The 24,434-nt window shown below is 42.4% G+C and overlaps 1 protein-coding gene across 1 annotated transcript in view; it reads left to right on the top strand.

Annotated features, from left to right (window-relative positions):
• Positions 1-24,434, top strand: part of SLC27A2 (solute carrier family 27 member 2) — a 319,902-nt gene that overhangs the window by 186,057 nt on the left and 109,411 nt on the right. The window contains exon 6 of the mRNA XM_086958245.1: positions 18,193-18,283. Coding sequence (XP_086814371.1) covers positions 18,193-18,283 — 91 coding nt within the window. The remainder of the gene's footprint in view (positions 1-18,192; positions 18,284-24,434) is intronic.

Genomic DNA, 24,434 nt, shown 5'->3' on the forward strand with positions numbered 1-24,434 from the left:
ACTAATTAAAATATGCAATTCATAATTTGCAGAATATTGAATTTATAAGTACTCTATTAAATGATATTGGCTGTAAGAGTGCGGTCAATTAATGTAAACAAACAAACAGAATCTAGTATGGACGATTGGTGGTTAGGAGCAAAACCCATGAATGATATGCTAGAATCTACCAAACGTATTGTCTTTTAAAAATAAAACTAAATCTGAAAAGCTACAACTTTCAAATTACTTATTCTGGGGTACCTGCTTTCTAGTAATGATTCAGTTGGGGGTCACACAGAAGTGAAAATGTAATGTAATTAAATTTAGTTTTATATAGCACGGCATACGCTCAATAAGAGCTTTTAGACATTGATACCTCAGTTATCTAATTTGTGCCTGAGGTAAGGAAAAGTAAAGAGAAAAAAGCAGCCAACACTAAGCTGACGCTTCACTGCTGTAAGAAGAACCAGGTTTGTAGTTTTTTGAAGAAACACAAATAGTCTGAATTTGCACGCAGAGTTGGATGTTACTTGTTCCATAATCCTGCACCTACCTTTGCAACTAAGCTGCCATTCACAACTCGTACATGGAATCTCAGTGAAAGGATACCAAGGACATTTGTAGACTGTTCCCCTCTGACCGTGCTTGTGGTGTTCTTAGGGCGCAGAGATACTCCTCCGGGAGTCGATTCAAGCGCAATATAAACCCACAAATAAATAAATAAATAGACCTTAAAGGTCTAATGAGAGCATAAAGTGTGAAAATATTATGAAGGCTTAGGGGACCAGACTTGAAAATGACTCTTTGGGTGTGTATTAACATTTTAATTGAATCCTTCTGGCAACTGGTAGGCCATTGTAGCAAGGTTTACGTTCTCCCACAGAACTGTGCATAGAGATCTAGAACCTCAGTGAGTTAGGATGATCCAAAACTCATCTCAGTGTCAGAAATCCCCTTACCTAGCTAGCTACAGTGTCTCATGGCTCATTATGGAATGATCCATGTCTTAGACAAACCAGAACATGAACTTTAGAATACCTCAGGAATCGTGGAACACATGAACACTCTTTCGTTATATAATCATTTCAAACCAAAACTGAGAGTCAAAGAACACAAGTGCAAGTTTGAAATATTTATTATTCAATGCAAAGTTCTCAAACGCAGTATCTTGTATAATACCAAAATGCAGATTATAAAAATCAGAGTCAGCAGCATAGTCACTAATCCATAGTAAGCAAAAGGTGATAGCATGTTATAATGCAAAACCTATAGAAATCTATATCACCTATATTTCGCGCACCCTATTTTAGCATATTATTTTATATCTAAGAAGGTCTCATTCGGGCTTTAGCAGGGCGAACCCATACCTCTAAATGTCAGTAGGAGTAGATCACATCAACAGCTACCAGCTCTCTTCATGCGCAGCACCAAGTGTCTACGTTCATTCCGTGTAACTCTATCTTAAACCCGCGTAGAGCCCAAAATGTTGGCATCAACATTATTTGTGTTATGTCTAATGTGGTGCGAGGATCAGGCCTCCCAGCAACCTTGTGTTAGGTTAATTTTAGAGTGTGCAGCTCTCAGTGTGCAGACAGTTGTACCAAGTGTACCAGGCAAAGCTGATAGCATAGAAATAACATATTATTCTCAAATAAACCACCTCACCGCTTCTAGGGTGAAAGCGACAACAACAAGTATGTGTCGTGTGCAAAACTGAAGCCGAAGGAAAAAAGGCTGTTTAAACATGTAATGCACTCATGCTAACTTAACGCAATATATGTAACGAAGTATCCATATGACACCCCCCCATTGGTCCGAGCACCGTCAAACATAAGGGAAAAGGCAATACTAAATCAGATACAAAAATTGAAAGCAAAGTTCAATAATCTTGAGCTAAAATAAGCTAAAAATATGTATGAATGAATATGTATGAATGCCTACAGTGGCCTCAAGTCTAAAAATAAAAACAAAACTTTCGAACCAAAAGTTATTCGCCAGGTCTCAAAAATATGAAATGTAGGACCAGGCCGCATCAATCCAAATGTCTGTAAGAGAAAAAAACAAGGCACTTATCCGATATCCAAAGTCATGTGCCACATTGACGTTATCCTCAGCGACATCACGTGATTGAACTCTCCATCAGCTGAACACAGTCCATCCCTCCAATTCAGCGAGGGGAAAGTCATATTTCACAACAAAGCACTCCTCCCAGGCATGTCATGATTGGAAAGTATATGCAAAGAAAGTTGCAACAGCCTCCAGTATGAAATCACTGCCATCATCCGAAAATAGTTCAGCAATCCAATTCAGCAATGGGAAAGAACATACGTGCTCCTCCAGCATCGGATCCTCCTGTAACGTCAGAGGACAACTCGGTGGGTTCACCAGATCGCTGTGTGTCAGAAAGGCATCCGCCGCTGCAGAGATCTCCCATTGGCCCAGAACTCCATTTATCGCTGCCAAGGCCATAACTCTTTCGCCAGAACAGATCAGCTCGTGAGCCACCACGGGACGCATTAGCTGATCAAAATCGACGTCAGGAGCAGTCCTCAAGCATAGGCACAAATCAATGGCCCAATCGAACTCGCAGCTCAGGCAGTGAAACACAGGTTGGACACACGTGAAGTCGGTGAACCGAAATGACAATCTATAGGCCGTGCTTAATGCTGCAAGCGGCAAAGTTCCATAGTAATTGAGCATCCGATTACGGCATAGTGTCAGGAGGCGTTGAACGGCTTCTTGCGCAGGATGGGCATCCATGTTTTATGAAGAAAAACACCAATAAAATGCCAGCGGCTACAGCCAGCAACACAGGTAGTCCACCAAAGAAACTCGAAAAAATAGAGTGGAAAAACGTGGGAATGATACCAAAAACTTTTTCAAACGTAGTCACGAGGCCACTGCTTACCAATTTAAAAAAATGTGCAAGCCCAGTCGTGGAAGAAGCATTAAAAATCTGGTGCACCAGCTCACAGAAATGAAACGGCAAATCAGTATTTAAAAGCGCCTGCACCTCTGTGCGGGTGTTAGCTATGTGAAGGACATAAGTTTCCCGGGCCGAACTCAGGGTCACTTGTTTTTGAGACAAAAGGGCCCTTATTCTGCTTAAACCATTGAACTTCGCTTCCAAGGTTGGAATCCGTGGCCAGATGGAGACATCTGAAGACCCATGCGTGGGTGGGTATAGAACATTCTTGCAACACACCACACGCTCTGATACAGTTACCACATACGCCACACCAATTAATAACCCACAGCATAACTCGTTGTTTAAAAGCAAATAACTACCATTAGCCAATAATGTAAATGTGGGAACCACTGCTGGAACTGGCGTGCCTTTTAAAACACATGCTAAATTTGGGCGGTCCTGATTACAAGAACCGTGTAACTGAATGTGTCTGCATATTAATGAATGGTCAGGTGACTGTGTGCATTCCTCACCATTAAGATTCACTTCTTTTCCATCCTTCAGACATCTGTACGTGTATGGTAAGGACCATGCCTCATGTAGGAATGCATTGCCTAGTGGTTCATATCGTCCTATAGCAATATACCGCATACAGTTAGTAAATTTATATAAGGGAAATGGTAATGTAATTAATCCATGAATAAGCCACGTGGCAGTAGTGGTTTCAGCAACAGAGAAAGGTAAGGATTCTAGCTTCTCAATATGTAACATAGAAAATGAAGCATCACGCATTGAAAGCATGCGCTGTTTTTCAGTCAGATTAAAAGGGGCGAAAAGGGATGAAACGTTCAATGAGGTCCAGGGAACTCGACCAGCCTTAAGTGTCTGTAGGGTCCAGGCAAACTGCATTACAGAGCGTAATTGATTCTGACCATGGTATAACGTGGACACTTCATCATGTACAATATCAACAACAGAAGAAACAATATTATCCAATGTGTAAATTCTGGAAGAAAGCATGTTAATACTGTTATCGACCACTGCAAGCACTTTTTCCAAATTTGCTTGATCAATAGCCCTCAGGCGTTTAGCTGCCTCAACTTGTGAAAATTTCCAAATTTCATTGTAAACGGCATAAAGAAAGCGTTTAGAACTACCCCTAGCCGGACCTTTTATAAAATCATTCAGTTCTATATTCTCATTCAAACGTGACAGATGCAGTTTTACTGCAGCCAAAGTGGAATGTTGCAACCAGTTCTGACACAATTTGCCTACTGAATAAGTAGTAACTGTGTGATCTGTTTCAAAACGGGGATCCGGGCTGATGTGTTTAAAACCTTCAGACAACCCAAAAAACGACGTTGGCAAGAATCAGAGCTTCTTTGCCACAAAAGCCACCCATCTGGATCAAAACTGGAAATATTAAAGGAGGAATTGTGCAATAGGTCTCGCATCTCACTTATGGACAATGTAGTGAAATTATTCCAGCCTGAATATTCTTCCAAATCAGGGATGGTTGGTGCATTTAATTTTTTAGATGTAGCCAATCCAAAACATGTTGTCTGGGAAATAGTAGAATTTAAAAACAACATGTGATTCGGGATGAGACATGCACGATGCAAAGCCTCAGTGCCTTGTACCTGCCAATCTTTGGTACCCCAAACCGATTTAAGGTCAATAGCTTCCTTCCATAACTCATAGCCCTCTACAGCTAACCTGTCAAGAAAGGACTTTGAATACAGCAATTTTGTATCGGTAAGTCTGACCTTGGACATGAATTTCTGTTTCACTTTAAAATAAAACGACTCAGGATTTGATTGATTAAAATCTGTAAAATATAAGTATTTTCCCAGAAATGTACTCGAGCTCCCTTGCAAAGGCGCAGGACAATGTTCCCACTGTGTGTAGTTTACCGGAACCCTCACGGAACTCGTTTTGTGTAAGAAATGATTCCCATAATGTTGATAGCAAAACAAATCACCATAATTAACAGAATCCAAGTACAAATCCTCAGCATCAAAGGCTGCATAATATTTCAAATCAGAGAACAATGCTTCTACGGCCTGAAGATCCCAATCATCAGAACAAATATTTTGCTTAATCACATCTCCCATGTTTACTCTAAGCACATCAGGAACATTAATAACTTCTGTGGGGCCATGTATCTGAAACCTAACCGCATCCCACACAATCCCATCAAGGACAGGCCAAGCAGTAATCTCTACTGAATGTAAGTCTCTCTTTAGTCTGTGTGCTGAATGTGAGGAGGAAAGAGGGGCCAATGTTCCATTAAGGTACCGAATTCCTGTTCTTTCTTTCACATAATGGCCATCGATCAGGCGAAAAAAATAAAACACAAACCCAATTGACATAAAAAGATAAAATGAAAATAGTATCAGCCAAATGTATGTCCAAGGTGGAATTAGAAAATGTTTTTTAAACAACGTGGCATATTTTGCAATAGTCGATGGTTTCTTTGAAAGTTCCGAATCAGAGTCAAAAGAGAATCTGGACTGGTTAGCCAAACGAGCTTGTAAATCGGACATAGATAAATCAGCAGGATCTGCATAGGTCACCTCATCAATGTTAGTAACAGGAATAGTATTTAATAAAGGACTGGATATAGCAGGCATTTCGAGGGACACCTCCTGATCTGCACCAGATGTAATAGCCAGCACAGAGTGCCTCACCATGGAAGGACAGGATACAGCCGGTGTCATGCTATGAAGAATCGGCCACCCTGTGTGTCTTGACATTGTCAATAGAAATAAATCTGTTTTCTTTACGACCTGGAAGTGGTGGTAAAATGACTGTTCTTGTGCCCTCCACTCCAAGGACTCGAACCGGCGCTCGATATGAGGGACCAAACTCTTTCTTGTTATCGATCTTCTCTTGAACCAGTTCTCCAACCTGGGGTAGCCAGCCAACTACCGGGATCTGCAACGCATCATCCGACGTGGAGGGCAAGTGTTCCTTTGCAAGACTGTCTCTGGTCTTTTGTAGATCCTGTAAAACATTGCAATGTTCATCTACGTCAAAGGCCGCGGCCTGGGCCTGGCAGTCTGCACCATCGAGGTCAGGGACGTACATCTTGATACCAAAGAGCATTTCGTATGGGGTCCGCCCACCCAGAGACCTTCTAGGGAGATTATTAAGCGCACGCTGCACGCCATAGAGGTGGGTCAGCCAGTTTCTACCAGTGCCTATAACTCGGGCTGTCAAAGATTGCTTTAAGTCGCGGTTCATTCTTTCTACTACAGAATTGCCCTCAGGCCTGTAGGGACTTGAAAACTTCACCTGTACTCCCAACGAAACCATAGCATCCTTATACGCCTTAGAGGCGAAAGCCGGACCCTGGTCCGAATGGAAAGCACCACAAGCAAAGATTCCCACAAAGACACGCAAATCCTTAATGACAGTTCGCGAATCAGCGCTTCGATGCGGCCATACCCACACAAAGCGTGTGCATGAGTCAACTGCTACTAAGATGTATTTATACGCAGTATCAGAAGAAAAAGGACCGCAGTGATCCAAATAAACACAACCAAGTGGTTTATTAGAGATGTACAACTGTGTCTGAGGCGGACGCGCAGCAGTAGAAGGCTTGATCTGCTGACAAATGTCACACATAAGGACATAATCGCGTGTCTGTTTGTACAGTCCCCGCCACCAGAACCTCTGTTGTAGCTGAGATACAGTGGCTGAGACGCCCGCATGCGCAGACGCCACACCTTCATGAGCCGCTGTAATCAGAGAAGCTCTGCGATCCGAGTTGGGAACTAGACGCTCTCCAACTTCAGGAATTTTCACATAAGGAACCTTATCGGGACTTAAGTGGTATGTGTACTTCGAAGGGAACCCCGCAGGATATTTACCTCCCTTCTCCGTGGCAGCAACAGCCGCCAAGATGTCATCATCTATTTTGCTTTTGGACCTTGTGACTGCCGCGACCAAGTATTTTGATACCGCTGACTTCGCTGCCTCATCAGCAAGCGAGTTGCCAACAGCGTGGACCCCCACGCGCTGGTGGCCGAGAGTATGAATCACAAACACGAGCGGCAGTTTCTCTTTAAGTTCCGCCACTCGGACCCAGATCATTTTATGTTTTATTGTGCTACCTTTGGAATCACGAAAATCATTCTGAATCCAAAAGAACAAGTTCTCATTATAAGACTGGACACAGTAGTAAGAATCACTTACGATTAAAGTCGTCACACAAGGATCAGCATACTCCAACGCGAGCATAAGAGCACGAAGCTCCGCTAATTGTGCGGTGCAGTCCCCTAGTGTTTGCGTGTGCACAACACTGGACTTGAACTCATCGTTCACCATGGCACCGACTACAATGGCGCAAGCGGAAACGTAGGCATGTTTAGAGCCATGCGCAACCTGCGCCGAACCATCTGTGTAAATGATACAATGGAAATCCTCCAACGGCCGCATTGCTAAAGGAGCAGGATGAACAAATTCATACTGTAAATACTCCTGCGACCGTAAAGCGGCGTCAAAAATAAACGTGACATCCTGAGATGTCAAGGATGTAGCCCACTGAATCCACCGAGGGTGCAAAGCTTTAGAATTCGGTACACTGGCTTTCGTGACCGCCTCCAAAGCAGGACACGGGGTAACAACCAACATGCGCTTTCCCTGCGACAGGGCACGTTCCTTAAGAATTGCCATCTGCACAGCCGTTAAAACTTTCTCCACAGTGGAAAAACGCAGTTCAGCCGAAGTGTATAAGTGTGACTTGTAAGCAATAGGTACAGTATCCCCTTCATTAAAAGTCAGGTACGTGAAACCCACCGTCCCAGGGATAATTCTTATCACCAGGTTGGTCTGGTTATCACGAGTCTGTAAGTAGTCAGAAGCGAGCATATCAGCCTGCAAGGACTGCAGAATGGCTGAATGCTCAGGCAGCCAGCATGATTTGGAAAAAGATGGTTGTACCAAGGCATATAAAGGCTTGATACGCTGGGCATATTCCGGAATGTATGTCCTCCCGAAATTTAAAAAACCCAGTAAAGACTGTAATTTTTTCAGCGTTGTCGGAGAGCGCAACTGCGCGCATTTCTCCAGGAATTGAGGAGCCAACCCCTTTCCTTCGTGGTTAAGTTCATAACCCAGAAACAACACTGTGTACTCCGCAATGTGTGATTTTGCAAAGTTAAACTTGTAACCCATGTCTGCAAAGTTACAAATGATGCAATTTACTCAACACAGATGCACCCAAAGTTCGTCGTCTGTGAGATAAATGTCATCCACATACGAACATGCAACTGGATCGAAACTCTCCAAAAGAGAGACTATGCGGGCGGAAAACACTCCACGACTATTTTTATATCCCATTGGGAGTCGTTTAAACATTTTTTGTACGCCGCCGCACGTAAAACTGGTCCATTGGGAACTTAGACCATCTAATCTATGTGCATAAAAACCATTGGAAATGTCAAGCGTGGTTTTGAACCGTTTACGCTCAAGACTATTTACTAGGGCAGAGCCGTGAGTATTCTGTACTGCACAGTTACGGCAATGCGAGTTCAAATGCCAGTAATCCAAAACCAGACGATATGAGCCGTCCGGCTTGTTAACAGTAAAAAGGGGATTATTCATTGGTGACACACACGTTTCAATTACACCTTGATATTCCAATTGTTCAAGGATAGCCGCGACCGAAGCTTTAGCTTCACGCCGTATGGGATACTGGGGTTGTGGCTGCGGCTGTGACCGTAAAGGAATCTCATGGCTAGGGGACAATTTATCCCAGCCACACTGATTTCGGTACACAGCCGGCGCAAGCGCCAGAGCCCACTCTTCTGCAAAATGCAGCGCTTCCACTCTCGATACAGTGTGCGCGAAACTGGGGAGGATCACCTCCTCCCCTCGCGGAGCTGCGAGAACAAAAGGTGGGGGCCAGTCAGCCTCCGAAAGCAAAATGTCATACGTATCCGAAAGATTTTACCAAAATACCCCTTTTACAGTTCGCTGCATGCACCTTCAATTAACAGGACAATTTCAAAAAGTCTTTCAGGGGGAGCAACATGTGTATCAGCCGTTTCAATCACAATAAAAGTTTCAGTCGCTGTCACCTTCAACAGTGGACGGAGGGCCTCTCTCACTATGGTAATCTCCGCCGCGCTGTCCAGCAAGGTCAGAGCCCACGTCAGATTCCGAAGCCGCGTTCTCACTATCTGGGGCATATCGATGCGCCGTTAAGGCTGCGACTTTCTTCTTGGCAAACTGCGGTCTCTTTGGCGTAGAGTCGTCCCGCTGATCCCCTTCACTTCGCGTGCGGGGCTGGCCACGTCCTTGCTGGCCACCCCTGCCCCTGCCGCCCCCTCCACCACCGGTTGACGGAGCCGATGAGTCCTGAAAGGAACGAGGAGAGCGTTGGTCAGAAGCCTGAAATCTCTCAGGCGATTTAATCGTCGCGCGATCGCGCAAATCATAAACTCGATCTGACTGCGCAGGCTGCAAAGGCGTAGGACTAGAAACCTGTGTCTGCTGTTGTTGTTGCTTACCCTGATTCTGCTTTTTAGGCCAATTTTGTTTTTTGGACTTGGGTTGTCCACCCGTTTCCGAAGACTGTCCCTGGGGCTGCTTCTTCTCTTTTTCAGAAAAAGCCTTTAAACCCTTAGAAGTGCGGCCAACCATTTTATAAGCCGCCACAATAATTCTTGCCAGCTGACGGGGTTTCTCGGCATCGGGAATTAACGCCAGAGCATTGGCCACCTGAAAGTTCACTGCATCCCCCTTGACATTCGCAAGGATAAGACCGCAAACCGTCTCAAACGAGCCGCTCAGGCGCATACCTAATTCAACCGCCGACTCCGGTCCGTGATCATCCTGAACACGTTTAAGGACCGCAGAAAGGTTTGACACAGACGGGGTGCCATAGCACCTCGAGTAAACCGCTGCAAAAGTCTTACCCCATGTTTCACAGTCAGCAAGTTCAGGGGCTAAATCTTTCGGTAAACTAAGCGTAAGAATCCGGTGTTTTTCACCCGGAGTCGTATTAGGAAACACAGCCTCCAGCTGGTCGAATTTCTCGGCAAGCCAGTAAGGAAAATCATCCTTATCCTGGGGCTTCTTGCCCATAACAGAATTCACCAAGACAGGACTGATTTTCAAACCAGCCTGTTCTGCTCGAAGCTGCGCACCTGCGGATACTGCGCCATGAACATTACGACCAATGTAATGAACAAGCGCCCTAATCACTCCAACCGCGACTTCATGAAGACGCCGCAGGTCAGCTACACTACAAGTAGCGCGATTAGGGTGAGGAGTAAATCCACCCAAAGCGGGCCAATTTGTGCCCGGAATGGACAAAGGACCTAACCTCGGAGCCGTTAAAGAATGGGGTAGGACGCCACCAAACCAAACTCCGTGCTGCCAAGCATCGATAGGTACTTCCAGTGCCCTGTACGGAGCATAAGCCGCCGGTACAGCCGAGGCAGTGTATGAATGATAGACACCCGAATTAGCGTCCACTTCCGGAAATGTCACCCAGGAATAAAACAATTCGTACGGGTACGCATGTTCCGCACTCACCACTAGAACCACAGCCAAGCCTTCCACAGGGACATTATATGCCCACAAGTGGTCGCGAACCGCGACGCGGCTATGCTGCGGTATGTCCACGGCCATGGTAGCACAGGAAGAGAAAAGAAGACAAAGAACACTTTGTAGTACAACTGGGTAGTAATTCAAAGAAACCGTTTTTAGAAGAATTCAAGCTTGAAAAGACCTATTTAAAAAAATAGGTAGGTTTTTCCGACACCACCGTTTACCGGAAACGGGAATGAAGGTGTCAAGGTTTGAATGATATACTACTCGAGTGTCATGTAATAAGGCCAACCAAACCGTTGGGCGCCATGTAGCAGGGTTTCCGTTCTCCGACAGAACTGTGCATAGAGATCTAGAACCTCAGTGAGTTAGGATGATCCAAAACTCATCTCAGTGTCAGAAATCCCCTTACCTAGCTAGCTACAGTGTCTTATGGCTCATTATGGAATGATCCATGTCTTAGACAAACCAGAACATGAACTTTAGAATACCTCAGGAATCGTGGAACACATGAACACTCTTTCGTTATATAATCATTTCAAACCAAAACTGAGAGTCAAAGAACACAAGTGCAAGTTTGAAATATTTATTATTCAATGCAAAGTTCTCAAACGCAGTATCTTGTATAATACCAAAATGCAGATTATAAAAATCAGAGTCAGCAGCATAGTCACTAATCCATAGTAAGCAAAAGGTGATAGCATGTTATAATGCAAAACCTATAGAAATCTATATCACCTATATTTCGCGCACCCTATTTTAGCATATTATTTTATATCTAAGAAGGTCTCATTCGGGCTTTAGCAGGGCGAACCCATACCTCTAAATGTCAGTAGGAGTAGATCACATCAACAGCTACCAGCTCTCTTCATGCGCAGCACCAAGTGTCTACGTTCATTCCGTGTAACTCTATCTTAAACCCGCGTAGAGCCCAAAATGTTGGCATCAACATTATTTGTGTTATGTCTAATGTGGTGCGAGGATCAGGCCTCCCAGCAACCTTGTGTTAGGTTAATTTTAGAGTGTGCAGCTCTCAGTGTGCAGACAGTTGTACCAAGTGTACCAGGCAAAGCTGATAGCATAGAAATAACATATTATTCTCAAATAAACCACCTCACCGCTTCTAGGGTGAAAGCGACAACAACAAGTATGTGTCGTGTGCAAAACTGAAGCCGAAGGAAAAAAGGCTGTTTAAACATGTAATGCACTCATGCTAACTTAACGCAATATATGTAACGAAGTATCCATATGACACCATGTAGATCTTTTAATCTGGATGCTGTAGCGCAATGTCTAGGAATGTTAAGCAGTAGCCTTGCCGCCACATTTTGGCCCAGCTAAAGCTTTGTAATTAGCCTGCCTGTCAGGCCAAGATGAAGAGAATAAGACTAAGCAATCCTTGAAGCTATGAGGGCACGAAGCACAGTTTGTCTTGCAGAGAAAGGTAGAACTAATTTACTGGGGAAGAAGGCAAGCCCATATCCGATGGCCACCAGTCATCCTTCCATGCTTGTTGCTTGAGACCCAGAATCAACAACTCAGTTTTGTGGGATTTGAATTTGAAGTGGTTATCATTCATCCCAAAGGCTACCTATACCAGGCATTGTCTGAATCTTTGTTGGTCGTAACAGTGGTCATTGTCAAGAGAAATAATCAAATTTGTATTGCCCACCTAGGATAATACTTCAAAGCCAGTACCCTGGATCAACTCTGCGAAAGGGGCCATGTAATATTACACCTGTGGAATTCCACAATCAAGTAGAACTGTTGGTGAAAAACAAGGGTGGAGGGGGTCTAACTGCTTAGAACTTGTTAGTGAGAAAGTTTGAGACCCGACAAGAGCGGTGCCTACTTCACTGATCTCCATTAGGTGGTGGATGAGAATCTTATGTGATATGTGTCCAATGCTGCCTATAAGTCAAGTAGGATGACGTCACTCTCATCCAAACACTGCTTGAGATGTTCAGAGACTGTACGTATGAGAGATTCTGTGCTGTGGGCAGCGCAGAAACCAAATTGCAAGCTGTCCAGGAATTTGTTTCATTCAATAAATTATGATAGTTGAGAATTTGTATTAATTTACAGCATCTTTACCTAAGCGGGAAGCAGTCAAATAGGTCTATAATTAGCTGGAACGTCAGGGTCTGCAGTGGCTTTTTTCAGAATTGGAGAGGCTTTAGGGATGCTGTTGATGGATTAATAAGGTTGCAGAGGATAGGCCCAAGGGAAAAATCACTCAACATGAGAATAGATGGATCATTTGGAGACCCTGATGTACATTTGTTCGATAGAATGGCCATTTCCGCATTAGGATTAAGAAAAAATCTTTTAGGTATGACCCTCTGTAGGCTGAGGACTACCTACTTGAGTGGCCTCCAATGTTTGGAAGGAATCTTAAATGGTGCAAATATTTTGTATGAAATAGGATGCTAACATGTCGTTCATGATCTGAGAGCTCATGATCTTTTGATTTGCACAGCCAAATGAGTCATTAAAAGCTGCAATGATTGTCTTAGAAGAGTGTATTGGAGTCTCAATCTTAGTTGAAAAACAAGCAATTTCAGCCAGTCGTATCGCCCTATGATAATTATTCATTGCAGTATGATATGTGAGTGTGTCACTATCAGATTGATTGCTAAGCCATTTTCTTTCCAATTTGCAATATTGCTGCTTGAGTATAGGTAAATTGGGGGTGAAAGTAGGGGCAGAAATTCTCATTCAAGTTCTTTTGGTATCCTTCTGAGGGGCTAATATATCAAGAGTTTAGGTAATCCAGTTCTGATAGGATATCGAATCCTGCCTTACTTCTCCAGTCATCTGTACCCTATGGCTGCCAGCAAAAAATTTGGGGATGAAGCTCTTGATCGCTTTGTAATATGGGTCATGACAGAATTGTGTTTGCTGGTCGGTATTATGATAGAGGAAGATACAGCCAAATTGTGCAACCAGAGTAACGGTATCAGGTTGTCGCATATATGGAACTCTATATTAGTAAAAATCGGGTCTAACTTGACCTGCTGTATGCATGGTGTCAGTTACCGCTTGAATGAGATGTAGAGAAGACAGTTTTTCCCAAAAATTATTTGCTGCTGCATCTTAGATGTCTTCCACTTGGTAATTAAAATCGCCAAGTATATTAAAATTAGAAGATTTAATTACATAAAGTTAAAGCCCTTCCGTAATTTCTTTAGAAAAATCTGCTGCATAGTCTGGAATTCTGTATGTTAATGAACCTGACACTGTGAAATCTGGTGTTAATCTTAAGGTGAACATTAGTCCTTCAGCATTTGTAAGATTGTCAATGAAGGTTATAGGGATATCATTGTTTGTTTAAAATTATGGCAACACCGCTGTCATTTCAGTCCAGCCGGTTGAGCTGTAAGATAGAAAAACAGGATTAATGGCTTCTGAGATATCTGGCATTAGCTGTCTTTAAGCCATGGTTTCTTAAGGAAGATGGCGCCAGAATTTTGGTCGGAAATTAAATCATAAATGTTTTGTTTATGTTTGGGCAGAAAACTTGCAATAGTTACATACATTTTGCAAGTCTTATGGAGGTATACTTTAAGTGATTTATAATTAATGTTTGAGGAATGGACAAATGGGGAGGGTAATTACAGCCAACATGACAGATTGTGCAAATGCACGGTCTATTACACTTAATATCTGATATTGGCATGCACTTACCCTTTGAAAAGAATTTCTTGTTGTGAATAGCAGACAAATTCTAACTTGTGAGGACTGGTGGGGATGAGCTTTGGTGTGCTTCAGGCACCGATGAGTATAGGCCGGCTTCCATTTGGCGCTTCAGCGGTTCGCCCACTGTACACACCTGCTGGGTGCACAGGGGTGTGGCCTGAGGACCAAAAGTTGCACAACACACAATTAATCGGAGAAAAAATATCTAACTCGATCCCAGCAGATCCTGTGCGTGGGGTCAAACTCCCTTGACCTCGCACAATACTAAGGAAAATAAGAAAAACAGTGAGAAGCGAGAACACATAAAAATAAAAATACTCTTATTAGTTGCCATGTCCAAGATGTCCAGTGGGAGTCCGGCACCTCCAGTAATACAAGCAAAGTACAAACCTGATGTAGGTCATTCCAAACGTCACTTCCTGGATGGGCCTGGTTGTTCTGAGATAGAGACCAGACAGTCAACAAAACCTGTTTGAGGATTCAGTCCAGCTGAGGGTGTATGGCCCGAGGACCGTAAAGACTAGAGCGCAAAGTGTGCTGAATGTGCACAAAGCATGATTAAGACGAGAGGGAGGAATACAATGTCAAACTGGATCCCAGCAAAGGTTAGGAACTGCTGCCCTGGATCCCTCATTTTGACATGGGTGGAAATTGTGCTAAGTGGTACATTTAGCTGCACTGATATCAGAGATGTCGTTCTCTGTCTTTTGCTGGTAGAGGAGACAAGCAATAATGACCAAAAGCCAGAATGTTTTTTCCACTCATTCTCCAATTATAGCATGGTCTGTAATTACTGTAAAAGAGAAAGCAGCCGTAAGGCTTCCAACTATAGGTTAAACAACATGACAAAGGCTTAAATGATATGACAAGCAAGTCTTTTCAAATAGTTAAACTAGTCAGGGATGAATGGAATCTATGACTTTTTACCGGACAACTCATTAAAGGGCAAAATATAAATTCTATGTACCTAGACTTCAATATAACTTTCACTGTGGTTCAATGTAAAATAGTTTTAAGCAAGTTTGACTAAAATGAAACAGGAGTCATGTTAAAAAAAACATTGGGCTATTAGAAAAGTTACAAGCCAAAATGATAAATTGTCCCAAAATATTTGAATCTGTTCACTTGTAAATTATTAAGGGGCAGATGTATCAAAATACCTATTTGCGATTCTCAAATAGCGATTTTTTGAGAATCGCTATTTGAGAATTGCAAAATGGTATGTATTTAAAAAATTTCATTTTTTTAGCGATTTCTTAAAATTCCTTAATTGCGATTAGCAAATTGCTAATCGCAATTAAGGAATAATCAGCCCGATTCATCAAGCTAAATTGCGCTCGCAAAGGGCCAGATTCTGAGAATCTGGCCCTTTGCGAGTGCAATTATTGCATTTGGTATTCATAATCCCAAATGCAAAATTCGCTATTTAAGAACTCGCAATTTTGCGAGGAATAGCATTTAAGGAATCTCTATTAGAGATTCCTTAAATGCTATTCTTGAAACTTTAAAAAAATGCGAATTCGCAATTTAGAACCGCTATTTACCACGAAGTCAAACCTCGTGGTAAATACCGAAAACTTAGAAAAATGCATTTAAATGCATTTTTCTAAGTTGCATGTTACACACACACATGTCCTTTGGACATGTGTGTGTGTAACATCCGTGTGAATTTACATTTCAGGGGTGTTACAGGGTGTCCTTTGGACACCCCTGCACCCTTGAAATCGCTATCTCATTTTCGATTAGCTTATTGCTAATCGCAAATAAGGGATGACTCCCCATTCATTCCTATGGGCCTTTAGGCCCATAGGAACGAATGGGGAGTTATTCCTTATTTGCGATTAGCAATTAGCTAATCGCAAATAAGGAACCTGTAGGAATCGCAAAAATATTGCGATTCCTACATGAATCCCGTTTTGCGAGTCTGGAATGGCGATTCCTTATTGGCAAGTATCGCCACGTTGCAGCGTAGGGCATCGCCATAACAAGCGTGTCAGTGTTCCTGTGTGTTCACACCTCCTCCAGCAAGCTGAGTTTTTCGTATGGCTCCAAAACTGTATTCAGGCCAGGGTGTAATACCACTGCAAACGGATTTTGGTTAGGGACGGTTTACCTGTGCTACTCATGGCAGAAGTACAGGTTCAGTAAAATATCTCCACCTTTTCTCCGCCTATGAGGGTCCTTTCCAGTTATCGGGGACTTTTTAATAGAGGGGAATACGGGATCTTCTGTCAAAAGAAAGCCGAGGTCCCATCCAATTGTTCTGCTACATTTTGAGACCAGTGGGGGGTGCTGTGCGCTGGCTTCACCATCAGCAACCCTATGTGGCAGTTGTGATGCCAACAAAGCTGCCATCAGACCGGCGCCCTGATTAATTGTGGCTGGGCTCCCAGGGCCACCCCCATTTTTGAGTGACACCGTTTTCAGTGACTTCACCTATTTGCCTTGGCGGTCCCTTCCAAGGTTGGAGAAAGAACCCGGTGTAGAAACAGCAAATGTGTGTCTTTGAAAATACGCCCACTGTGAGGGTGTAGTTACAAAACCCACATTCGTTCTGGAGGGGGAAGTAGCAACAGTGGGAAGGGTGATAGTGAGAGGGAGAAGCAAGGGGCGGAGTCAACTGGATGGCTATTGGCACCAAGAGACGTGAAGTTAGGGGAGCTAGAGGAACAGCACCTTAGACAAATGACACTTTTGTTTATATGTTGCAACTGCTCTAAGGAATATGGGTTTACTATCCTCATCAGAAGGGGATCCGAGCATGTCTGCACTGAGGACAACAGACACGTGTTTGGTGGATTGCTTGAATTAATTTCAGCTGCTGGTAATTACTCTGGAAAAAGAACAATTGATGAACAGAATGCAGAACAATGTCATACATTCTCCCCAGTACAGAGATCTGGGCCTAAATCCAACATTTGTTTGCTCACCATGCCATTCCAGTTTGAACCCAGCCGTATGCAAATCAGTCTTGACCCAGTGCCAAATGGGAATAGTCAACCCGAACTGCCAGGCTAGGTCCTCCCTGCACTGACAACAAGCATCCTAGGATCGGTTTTGGGGTTTCACCCCTCATCAGCCAGATGCATTCTGTTCATCAATTGTTCTTTTTGCATTTTTCACCCCGAGTGGGACGGGTATGTCCAGACGTGGGTCCTGTGCTCTCCATGCCCCTGGAGTCAAGGTATTCTGCTAATGAGGGGTGAAACCCCGTAACCGGTCCTAGGTTGCTTGTTTCCAGTCCAGGGAGGACCTGGCCTGGCAGTCCAGGCTGGACTGTTTCCATTGGGCGCAGGGTCAAGGCTGATTTGCATATGAACTGGGTCCAAACTGGAATGGCATGGGGAGCAAAAAAACTGATAGATTTAGGCCCAGATCTCTGTACTGGTGTGAATGTATGACATTATTCTGCATTCTGTCCATCAATTGTTCTTTTTGGTAATTACTCTGGCCTCAATCCAATCCATCACTATTTTGCCCACCATGCTACGCCATTTAAGAAGTAGCCATTTGCAAATCAGCCTTGATCCTGATCCAATAGGATCAGTCCAGCCCTAACAACCAGGCTAGGTCCACTTTGAATGGGAGCACAAGCAACTCAACTAATAGCCTTACTACCCTAACTGCGGGGCAGTAATGGCTGTTAATTAAAGCTTCGTTATGCACCTTCACCTGATGCTCAGAACCATGGACCCCGGGAAGGGTAATCAACAGCCTTTATTGACCACAGGAGTGGCAATAACTCTTAAGAGCGTACAGGGTCTCTCACAGGTTTGTTTGGAAGGGATAACAGCACCTCCATCTGGAGGAAGCCATCTTTAGGTCAAAGATCATGCTACTGTACAAGCATCAGTCATTAATGGGATTTTCACAGTGACTGAGCTGAAACACTCTCTATTAGAAAAAGTACTTTCTTCATAATGATATTGCCAGTAGAAAATGCTTTTTTACAAAAACGTCCTAAATTACTGATAACATTTATTAATGCAAATTTGGTGCGGAAAAAGTTCACGATTAACTGAGTCATTATTTTCCCCCAGAAAATTGTACCACATACGCTCATTAAATATGATGTTGAAAAAGACGAACCAGTGCGTGATGCCAATGGATTCTGCGTAGAAGTGCCTAAAGGTACAGTTTTCATTCTTAATGGTTGGTTTTCCTCTAACATAACATAAGGTTTTTAGGGATGTTATTGTTTTTAAAATATTGTACTTTTTATGCACTTGTATGTTTTTAATCATACCGAATAAAGATTTATTGTATTATTTATTAACACATTGTCATCAGTATATGAAATATTGATTTTCGTTCAGATTACAAAATAGGACACTTTCGGCATGTCGAGTCGAACAGAAGAGCATCCCTGTGGAGGACGCCACGTGCATTAGTAACCCTTTTGCTTCTTTTCATGAATCCATGTCCTCGAAACCAGAAAATGGGTGGGTCATTGATGTGCGTGAGACAAGATCTCCTATGGTGAAACTGTCCGTGAAGAGCTGCTACTGGCACTGTAGGATTGATTCCTCCGTGCATAAGTCAACCATAACGGAATGGTGCAGAATCGAGGAATGGCACACATTCCTCTATCATGGAGTTGGTTCCATTAAGATGCAGTTTACAGAAACTACAATGTAATTCTGATAGTTTAGCCATGTTGTGTCAGTGCCTGCAGGCTCGACCTCTCCTGCACCACTGGCCTTTGCGTGACATCACACCATTGCCTTTCAATTCCGACTTCACCCATTGAATCTCTTCAGGCCAGACCCAACCAGCCCCGTCGAGAACGAATAGAGAATCGTTTCAAGGCCCCCTTTAAAAAACTGCTGGTGCTCAGCACCAGCGGGACCTGGCCCACTTAAAGCCCTGAATATTTCTATTAAAATACTTACGAGTGCTGTGGAATATGCTTAAACATTCCCCTTTAAGCTAATTCCTCTGAACCCCCTTAGGCACTGTTAATGGAGTGCATGGGGCATCAGTACCAGCTATTTAAGCGGACTAAGCCCTTGAGAAAGTGTCTAACACAGCTTAAAATGCATCACTGACTCTTATTAGCTGTTCTTTAATAATTCCCCTTTGAATGAAGGTAGTAAAATGGGAGATTGCTCCATCGATCTATATGGATTTGTTTTACACTGGTTCACAACTCCCTCAGACGTCCCGATGGAGATCTTTATGACTTACTGCCTTGTACAGTGGGTGCATGTTCAAGCAGTTCACGCTCAGTGGTTACAACCAGGGCCACCACAAGTCACACCAGTCCATGAACACATCTGTATGTGGTTTCTAGAGATGCTACCACTTTTGTTTTAAATTGTCTCAGTCATACAGCAGGCCCCACTGTGAACAGCACTATATAAAATATTAGATCAGACAAGCATTGCCTGATTTGGTACAGTGTAGGAGAGATGCAAAAAAGATTGTGTACACCTATGACGACGACGCCTCCTCAGGGGTAGTAAGCCTTATATAAATGCAATTACAATACAATTACAATACTTGAGCTCTTGGTGGGGATTGAAAACCTTATCATGGGCATGCGTGTAATTTTACCTCGAACGCTATTGAGAATTTACTACCTACGTTCCAATTCATTTTTTTTGTCTGTAGTTTGATGAGAGGGGTGACCATATGCAAATCAGCCCATTCCCAAACCAACTTCTCGTCTAAATTGCAAGGTTAAGTGGCTTCTATATTTACTAGGAAGTATGTACGAGTAAAGTTGCATAGGTTTTCCTCTGCAAGATCAGTGAACTTTTTGGGTTTTGGGGAAAACTTTGCAAGCACCATCAAGTTCCACAAAGGCTGCAAACTGTGGTCAAACATCTGCTGGTTGAAATTACCTTTCAAAAGTAGGTTCTGCATCAATTACCTCCATTACTCCTCGACCATCCTTCCTCACTCCTTCCCAAACAAGCATTGGCATTGCCAATGGGTCTTGCCTTTGGGACTTATAAGTGTTTAGCCATGCAACAGTTGATTGTGTTGCACCAAGGATATTGTGCTAGATATCTAAACACTTATAAGGTCACAAAGGCGAGACCTTTGGCTATGCCAATGCTTGTTTAATCTTACTCTGCCATGCAGTAATATTGTAGTGTAGTTCCTATATTCCCAATAGGCTCTGCGCATTGGAATAACATAAACGATAGTTCAGACGTCGGACTGAAGTCGACTAGGTCTCTATTAAATATGTTAGACTTAATTGTGTGTGCCAGCTAGCTCAGAGGTCACTAGAAACGTTCTCGAATAAACAAGAAGGCGTTAACTTTCCTGGATAGACAAGAAGGGATTAGCTTCTGACAACCATATCACATGACAACTTTGTTCCCCCTGCAATAAGGAATATCTCCAGAGTCGCGGAAACAATAGATAGCTATTTTACTCAGTCAATCGTGCATGCTTTGTTTCACCAGAAATGCAGAGAAATAGAGAGACGGGCGTTTTCAATAAAAGGGCTATTTATGGAGCAGTCTTCTTTCTCATGCAAGAGAAATGAATTGCCACAATTGCAATACTTTTCATAAAGTAAAGTGGGTACAGTAAAAAGAGTATTATGAAATAATACTGTAACATCATTTATATGGTTTCTAAGCCATAAGATACTTAAAATGGATAAAATACATACAATGATAAAATAATGACTAAACGTACTCAACTGGTGTTTCTACGATACGCCTACCCCAGTGTGCTTACCTAAGCCTAGTACGTGGGAAGGAGTAGAGGAGTTACAGTTTTTTGCCAAGAATCTGAATCAAGAATTTTCTATGGGTCTAATCAGCTCCGTACCTTAGGTATAGAATGAAGGAGGTCTTGTATCTCTCTCTCAGGACTCGATCTCCCAGAAACCCGCAAGGGTGACCGGAAAACACTGGAGCTGGATTTCTCGGCAGGAGAAAAGACAGCATCTCTCTCAGTGCGTCAGCAGGGAGGGTCGGCTTCCTTCAGCACTCGTATCAGCAGGGCGTTGGGCAAGTAGATAGCCGATCTGCTCCAAACCACCGTGTGCTGCTTAAGGCAGATGCTGGTATATTTATACCTGGAAGGTACCGAGTTTGACGTAAGGTTGGACATAAGACGTCCCTAAGAACTGGCAGTTCTTTCAGGACTCTCAGGAGTTCTAGGACAAATCAAAACAGAAGCAGGAGGAATTCCCGGGCTGCTGGAGGCTTGGTTTGTTTTAAGAACGCGTTGTACTTTCTAGGAGTCTATGGGAGTAGCCTTGCCGTATTTGGACTGCATTGGCTATGACTTAATATGGATATGATTCTTATGCCTTTATAAGGATATGATTTGTTATAACCACATAAGGGCATACATCGGGAATATCTAATTAGGGTCCTAGATACATTCACAACAATATCACACACCAGCTTATATTGGAGTAGAAGTGCACCAACTCATTACCATTTGGAACTAACTGTCAAGTTGAGAAAACATGCCGGAAGAATGCCGGGAGAATGAGATATTGGCGGGTACTACAATTGTGAAGAAGAAATATGAAGTTGGGCAAATAGGCGATGGATTACAAAGTTAGGAGAACTGATTATAATAGATGAGTGATGACTATACAATCAAATAATAAAACGGATATTGAGAATAAAGGTCTAGATTTTATTGTAGCCCTGATGAAGTCTTTTTGGAGATTAACCAAAGACGAAACATGCATGTTGGCTGTATCTTTGGCTGTATTGTTATAATTTGGATTGGAGCCTAATGAATTGGAGAAATTTGCTTAACAAGCCCTTGTGGGAAAAAGTGAAAGACTTGTGAAGAATAAAGAAACCACAGACTTTCTGTTTGGAAATCATCATTGCTTGAATTTATGCTCCTATTTGAATTGTGATATTATATGATTTACAATTTCTTGCTCAGGGACCCTTACCCTAAGGAAGTATATTACGCAATTGAAATATATTGCGATCTGGCAGCATAGGGTGCTGGCTGCTTGCGTTTCCCTTGTAGCACAGTATATATTGTCAATTTTAGATATCTAAACCACCAGACATTACGCAAAAGGGCCTTACTACCCACTTGTCTGAGTCCCATAGGAGATAGTCCGACATGGACATAAACAAACGATGGGGACTGATCGGGTAGTGAGTGTGCACAGTCTAGAATGATAGAGGTTATGCTGTCATGTATATGTTTACACCATCAGCAAGACAATGGATATTATGATGGAGACAAAGGTAAACCCTGTGGCGCTGCGCAACGTCCATGTACATTCTCTTCCAAGTAGGTTGAGATCACATATGAAGTTCCTTACCAATGCCTATATTCATGAGCATGGCCAGGACTAAGATCTTTCTTAAAGAGGTGTCCTCCGTGGTTCCCAGCGATTTAAGTTAAAATTCTCCAGTAATATATAGGGCATTACCTAGACCACACTTGTCAACAAACAAAAAACGATGTGATTGCTCTTCTTTTCTGTCTTTTCGACTCTTTGGTCTGGCTACATGGACGAGAAAGGTGCACAGACATAATATCGAGTCCAAAATATCGATTGGACATAATATCAAGTTTTTAATATAGACTGGACAAAATATCGACAGGACAGAATATAGATAACAAAAATATCGTTATTATTTTCAATTTTGTTTTTATAATTATTGCGTAATTTAATTCTGTAGCTGGTTGTGGGTTTATAGGGGAATAGGGTGGGAAGTAATTTAATTATAATTCATTAAATATGTACATTTATTTATTGATAGTAATTAGTAATTAATTGTTAATTAATTAATATGTGTTAATTAATTTATTATAATTGTTAAATAATTTTTATTAATTGGTAATTATGTAAATTTTACTAATTTAATTTCTGTAGCGGGTTGTGGGTTTATAGGGGAATAGGGTGGGAAGTAATTTATTAATAATACATTAAATAATTAAATTAATTAACATTTATTTTTTGGAAATAATTGTAAAATAATTTTTATTTATTAAATAATTAATTGTTATTGTTTAATTAATTTGTATTAATATGTGATTAATTGAAATAAATATTGTTAATTAGTAATTTTTAAATATTAATTATATTAGATAAAATATTTATTTATTTTTAATTAATTATTAATAGATATTAATTTTAAGATTTTTGAATAATATATGAAATATTTACTTTCCCTAATGTTGTATTCTCTGGAGTGGGAATAGTAATTTTAACCCCTACGCTATCCAACGCTTTCCCTACTGTTGCACTCTTTGGAGTGGGAATAGTAATTGTAACCCCTACGCTATCCAACACTTTCCCTACTGTTGCACCCACTGGAGTGGGAATAGTAATTTTAACCCCTACGCTATCCAACGCTTTCCCTACTGTTGCACCCACTGGAGTGGGAATAGTAATTTCAACCCCTACGCTATCCAACGCTTTCCCTACTGTTGCACTCTTTGGAGTGGGAATAGTAATTTTTACCCCTACTCTATCCAATGCTTTTCCTACTGTTGCACCCACTGGAGTGGGAATAGTAATTTTAACCCCTACGCTATCCAACACTTTCCCTACTGTTGCACCACTGGAGTGGGAATAGTAATTTTAACCCCTACACTATCCAACACTTTCCCTACTGTTGCACCCACTGGAGTGGGAATAGTAATTTTAACCCCTACGCTATCCAACGCTTTCCCTACTGTTGCACTCTTTGGAGTGGGAATAGTAATTTTAACCCCTACGCTATCCAACGCTTTCCCTATTGTTGCACCCACTGGAGTGGGAATAGTAATTTTTACCCCTACGCTATCCAACCCTTTCCCTACTGTTGCACTCACTGGAGTGGGAATAGTAATTTTAACCCCTACGCTATCCAACGCTTTCCCTACTGTTGCACTCTTTGGAATGGGAATAGTTTTTTTTACCCCTACGCTATCCAACGCTTTCCCTACTGTTGCACCCACTGGAGTGAGAATAGTAATTTTAACCCCCACGCTATCCACCACTTTCCCTACTGTTGCACCCATTGGAGTGGGAATAGTAATTTCAACCCCTACGCTACCCAACGCTTTCCCTACTGTTGCACCCACTGGAGTGGGAATACTAATTTTAACCCCTACGCTATCCAATGCTTTCCCTACTGTTGCACTCTATGGAGTGGGAATAGTAATTTTAACCCCTACGCTATCCAACGCTTTCCCTATTGTTGCACCCACTGGAGTGGGAATAGTAATTTTAACCCCTATGCTATCCAACGCTTACCCTATGCTTGCACTCTTTGGAGTGGGAATAGTAATTTTAACCCCTACGCTACCCAACGCTTTCCCTACTGTTGCACCCACTGGA

Source organism: Lissotriton vulgaris, chromosome 2_1 (genome assembly GCF_964263255.1).
Source record: "Lissotriton vulgaris chromosome 2_1, aLisVul1.2, whole genome shotgun sequence".
Lineage (NCBI taxonomy): Eukaryota > Metazoa > Chordata > Amphibia > Caudata > Salamandridae > Lissotriton > Lissotriton vulgaris.